The following is a 4,820-nucleotide window of genomic DNA, read 5'->3' on the forward strand; positions in this document are numbered from 1 at the left end:
TTGTCTTGTCTTGTTGTCCTCTTGTCTTGTCTTGTTGTCCTCTTGTCTTGTCTTGTTGTCCTCTTGTCTTGTCTTGTTGTCCTGTTGTCTTGTCTTGTTGTCTTGTTGTCTTGTCTTGTTGTCCTCTTGTCCTGTTGTCTTGTCTTGTTGTCTTGTTGTCTTGTCTTGTTGACGGAGGTCCTCTGAGCATCTCTCAGCTGTGGTCTCGTGGAGCCGACAGCCTCTGACAGATTTAATCTTGTTCCTTCTCTGTTGTCCTGCTGTCTTGTTGTTGTTGTCCTGTTGTCTCGTTCCTTCTCTGCCATGGACAGTTTGAACACCTGATCCACAAACAGCTGACAGTCTTCATTAATCTGTGTCATGTGTCTCAAACTGCAGCTTCATCGTCACACAAAGATGAGCAGCCTGAGAAAAAGGATTAGGGTTAGAAACCCTGGATGCAGCTGAGATATTGTTGTTAAACCTTGTGTTTGAGTTTTTACCTGCCTGTTCCTCCACATCACTCCAACATAAAAACAGAAATAAATAACAAACAAATAAACAGCCTCCTGTTTACTGCGGACGTTAAAGTAAAGAGTAAAACCCCTCCATCAGTTTTACAGTAGACCCTGATGTTCACTGATCTCAGGTCTGTCTCTGAAAGCCTTTCTGTGCTGAACTTTAGTTCTGCAGCTTTAATGAACGGTGGAGAACCTCAGAGGATAAACTCAGCCCTAATGATGACGTGCCGTAATGTTTGTTTGTTTCCCCTCAGGAATGGAATCCCTCGCTGCTTTGAGCCGAAGAATCTGTCCTCCTGGAACAAGATCCTCATCCTGAACTACGTGGGTTTGGTTTTCGGCTTCCTCACTCCTTTCCTCACCATCATCTGCTGCTACAGCCACATCATCCAGCACCTGACCCACCCCAAAGGCCTCGCTGCCAGCACCTTAAACCGGCAGCGCAACAACAGGCACTCCATTCACCTGATCACCATGGTGATCGTCACCTTCCTGCTGTGCTTCCTGCCCTACCACCTGATCCGAACGCTGCACCTGCACGCCATGAACCGTGGCTGGAGCTGTGACATCACGCAGACGCTGCAGCGCGCCGTGTCGGTGACGCTGTGCCTGGCGACGACCAACAGCATGATCAACCCGCTGCTGTACTACTACTCCACCAAGACCTTCAGGAAGGACTTCCAGTCCACGATCAGATCCAGCAGACTGAGCTCCCTCAGGCGCAACTCTTCAAGTTCCAACAGGTACGGATCCGTCAAGCGTAAATCCAGCCAGAAAGGACATTTAGACCAGGATCAGGTCCAGCAGACTGGGCTCCTTTGGGTGCCACTCTGTAAAGTCCAGCAGATGGCCTTCAGACCTAAATCCATCCAGAATCCCCCAAAAACCTCCACCTGACAGACTGCCTCAGGTGCAGGTTTTCTTCCCAAACTGTCCACCTGTCCTGGGAGAGTCCTTTGGTTTTCTGTGTCTCGTTTTAAATCTGATCTGGATGAAGGAGCAGGAGCAGCTCTACAGATGGTGGTCCTCCAGGAGGGTCTTCCCTCTGTAAAGACGTCCAGATGCTGCTTCTATACAGGAATGAAGAGCAGAGAAGGTTCAGCAGTTGTTTTGACATTTTTGCCAACTTTTGTGTTTGATAAACGTGGGTTTGAGTTTGAGACGTCTGGATTCGTTTCACAGAAGAGATCCTGTTTTCTTCTAAAAGGTTTTTTTGCACCAGCTGTGTTCCTTCAGATCGGATCTAAATCGAGGAGATGTTTGCAGAGTAAAATCAGCTGCAGCAGAGTCACAGCGCCCCCTGCAGGCGTCCCACTGAGGACCAAACATTCAACTTCCAACAGGAAGGAAACTGGAATTCTGCAGGTTTTTCCTTCATGTCAGTGAATCTGAAGCAGCTCTGACCATCAGTCCTCACTCACTGACATCAGATCATCAATATATGGATTAATCCGCCTCAGGAAATAGTTCCCACTAACCGCTTCCTTCCTGTTGGTCTTTAGAAACAAAACTTTTTATATTTTTATTTGAGATGTGCACTGAACACTTTCAGTTGGATTTATGTGTGTTTGGTTATAAATTATAGAGGTTTATTTAAATATTTGTATTATTTAGTGATAATTTTCTGATGTTCTTGTAAACAGGAACCGTGCTCACATGAAGGTCCCATCAGAGACATCTTCTCTGTTCTCCCTGCTGGATGACAGGAACTTTGTTGTTTTTACACACATCTGTCCCGTCTGCAAACCCTGTCAGATTTGGTTCTTGTTCCGAGGTTTAAAGTCAGGTGAAATCATTTTACAGCACATAAACCAAACAGTTGAAAGGAGGAAAGTTTATGTGATAATTGGGGAAATAATAAAGTTCCTGATCATATTTTTATTCCTGCAGACTCTAAGATAATAAGAGATGTTATTGTTTTTATCTGCTTCCTGTTCCTTCTTGTTGCTACAGAAACTTAGAGACAAACCAAACAATGACTCTGGATTCCTCTTATTTCTTTCTTCCTAAAAGAAGTTGAGGATTGTAGGTTTCACCACATCAGGTTCTTTAAAAGCCCAACAGCTAACAGCTCATAAAGTTAAACATGTGAGACGAGAGCAAACTGAAGCCAGCAGAGTTCAATTATTAATACAACACAGGTAAAAACAAAAACTGTTATCTGAGGTCTTTTACAGATAAATACAATATTAACGACTGAACAACAAGGGAGGAGGAAAAACATTAATCCTGTAAATAAAACTAAAGAATAAAACACTGTATGAAGGGATCAGTTTACCTATGAAGTTTAAATAATTTAAATATGAAACAAAAAGTTCAAATCTCATCAGAGAAATGAAATCATTTAGCAACACTGACAGAGATTCTTGTTTTATGAATATTAAAGAGATAAGGCAGTAATTTTTCTTCATGAAATGTCCCTCAGATGAGATGGAAGCTGCTCTCTGAACCGTCGCTGCTGATGACGCCATCTTTTTGAGCTGGTTTCTAGTTTTATATGAAGTAATGAAGCAGAAATATGGAAATAAAACTTTGTGCAAATAAACCTGTTGATTCTTACTGTGATTCTGTGTTTCCCCATTCCATTTTACATCTTTTATCTGTTTAGGAACAAATTATACCTGTAATGTGCAGCAGTGACCACCAGGGGGAGCTAAAGCTCATAAACAAACCACTCTGTGCCTCAGCGCTATGAACTCTGGGTATTTTCTTATTTTCTTCAAGGATCAGCTGTCAGTCTGACCCCGGATCCACCAAAACACACACACACACACACCAACCCAGAGTGTGTGTTTGCCTTTAAACCTTCCTGAAGAACATTTCATTTTTGTGTTTTATTAAAGTTGAACAAAGTTTTCAAACTTGGATCTTCAGTTGATTATAATTGAGAGCAGGTGAGGCTCCTGGCTGCAGGTTGTAACCTTTGAGTTGGAGGTAAAACATACACACAAATAATTAAAATTACACAGAAATAAATGATAAACTCTTAGTATATTTGTGGAAATGTCATTTTACACATTTATAACCATTAATTCTCTGACTCTACAGTCAGAAAATCTTTGTGTAAACATTTTTCCTCCAGGTGCTCAAATCAAAGCTACAAGTTTTAAGTTTTAACTTTCATACAGTTCTGGACAAACTGCCTGCAGGGTCAGGATTATGGTGCTTAAAGGGTCCAAACCTGGTCCTGGGTTCGAGCTAACGAGTGCTTTGGGTTACCCTCCATAAATTAATGGTCAGTATAATGTCCGTGTGTGTGTGTGTGTGTTTGTACTGGTTTCTGTTACCTTTCCAGGACTCTTTCCTGTATGAACACCTACCTGGTCAGGACCTGTAATCCTCATGAGGACCAGAGCTCAGTCCTCAGTCAGGAGTTAGACGCTCTGTCCAATGAAAGTCTGTTTGACTGTTAACTTGTGTATGTGTGTGCTTCCTGACTCCCAGGTGTTTCCTGACCCCTCCCACCTTGTTTCACACAGTCGTGCTGTCGTCAGTGTCCTCACAGAGTCATGTTTCACCTTCAGAGGGTTTTATGACTGATCCTTTCTCTGGAAACTATCTGGATCATTAGAGGACGTCCCATTCTCACTGTAGGAACACAAACACATCCCACAGGATGTAAAACCACAGGACCACACCCAGGATGTTAAACACAGAGAAGCTGAGGTGATGACACCTGATTCACCTGCAGACAGTTTCCCCTCTCTGCTCAGTTTGGCTCGATGTCTAAATGAGCTCCTGATGATGTATGAAGCTTCAGCATCAACACACTGCTTTAAGGTTTATAAGCTGAAGCTGCGCTTCCTGTTTGATCTCTGACCTCTGACTGGAGGAGGTCAAAAGAAACATGTCAGAGTGAGACCTCTGTTGGTCCAGAGAAACATGTCAGAGTGAGACCTCTGTTGGTCCAGAGAAATGTGTCAGAGTGAGACCTCTGTTGGTTTAGACTAAAGAAATGTGTCAGAGTGAGACCTCTGTTGGTCCAGAGAAACATGTCAGAGTGAGACCTCTGTTGGTCCAGAGAAACATGTCAGAGTGAGACCTCTGTTGGTCCAGAGAAACATGTCAGAGTGAGACCTCTGTTAGTCCAGAGAAATGTGTCAGACTGAGACCTCTGTTGGTTTAGACTAAAGAAATGTGTCAGAGTGAGACCTCTGTTGGTCCAGAGAAATGTGCCAGAGTGAGACCTCTGTTGGTCAGGAGAAATGTGTCAGAGTGAGACCTCTGTTGGTCCAGAGAAATGTGTCAGAGTGAGACCTCTGTTGGTCCAGAGAAATGTGCCAGAGTGAGACCTCTGTTGGTTTAGACTAAAGAAATGTG

General features: G+C 43.4%; 1 protein-coding gene across 1 annotated transcript in view; it reads left to right on the top strand.

Moving 5' to 3' along the window:
* LOC108229417 (cysteinyl leukotriene receptor 1-like) overlaps positions 1-3,065 on the top strand; it is a 4,562-nt gene extending 1,497 nt beyond the window's left edge. The window contains exon 3 of the mRNA XM_017405090.3: positions 755-3,065. Coding sequence (XP_017260579.1) covers positions 755-1,397 — 643 coding nt within the window. The 3' untranslated portion in view covers positions 1,398-3,065. The remainder of the gene's footprint in view (positions 1-754) is intronic.
* The last annotated feature ends 1,755 nt before the right edge of the window (positions 3,066-4,820 follow it).

Source organism: Kryptolebias marmoratus, linkage group LG7 (genome assembly GCF_001649575.2).
Source record: "Kryptolebias marmoratus isolate JLee-2015 linkage group LG7, ASM164957v2, whole genome shotgun sequence".
Classification (NCBI taxonomy): Eukaryota; Metazoa; Chordata; class Actinopteri; order Cyprinodontiformes; family Rivulidae; genus Kryptolebias; species Kryptolebias marmoratus.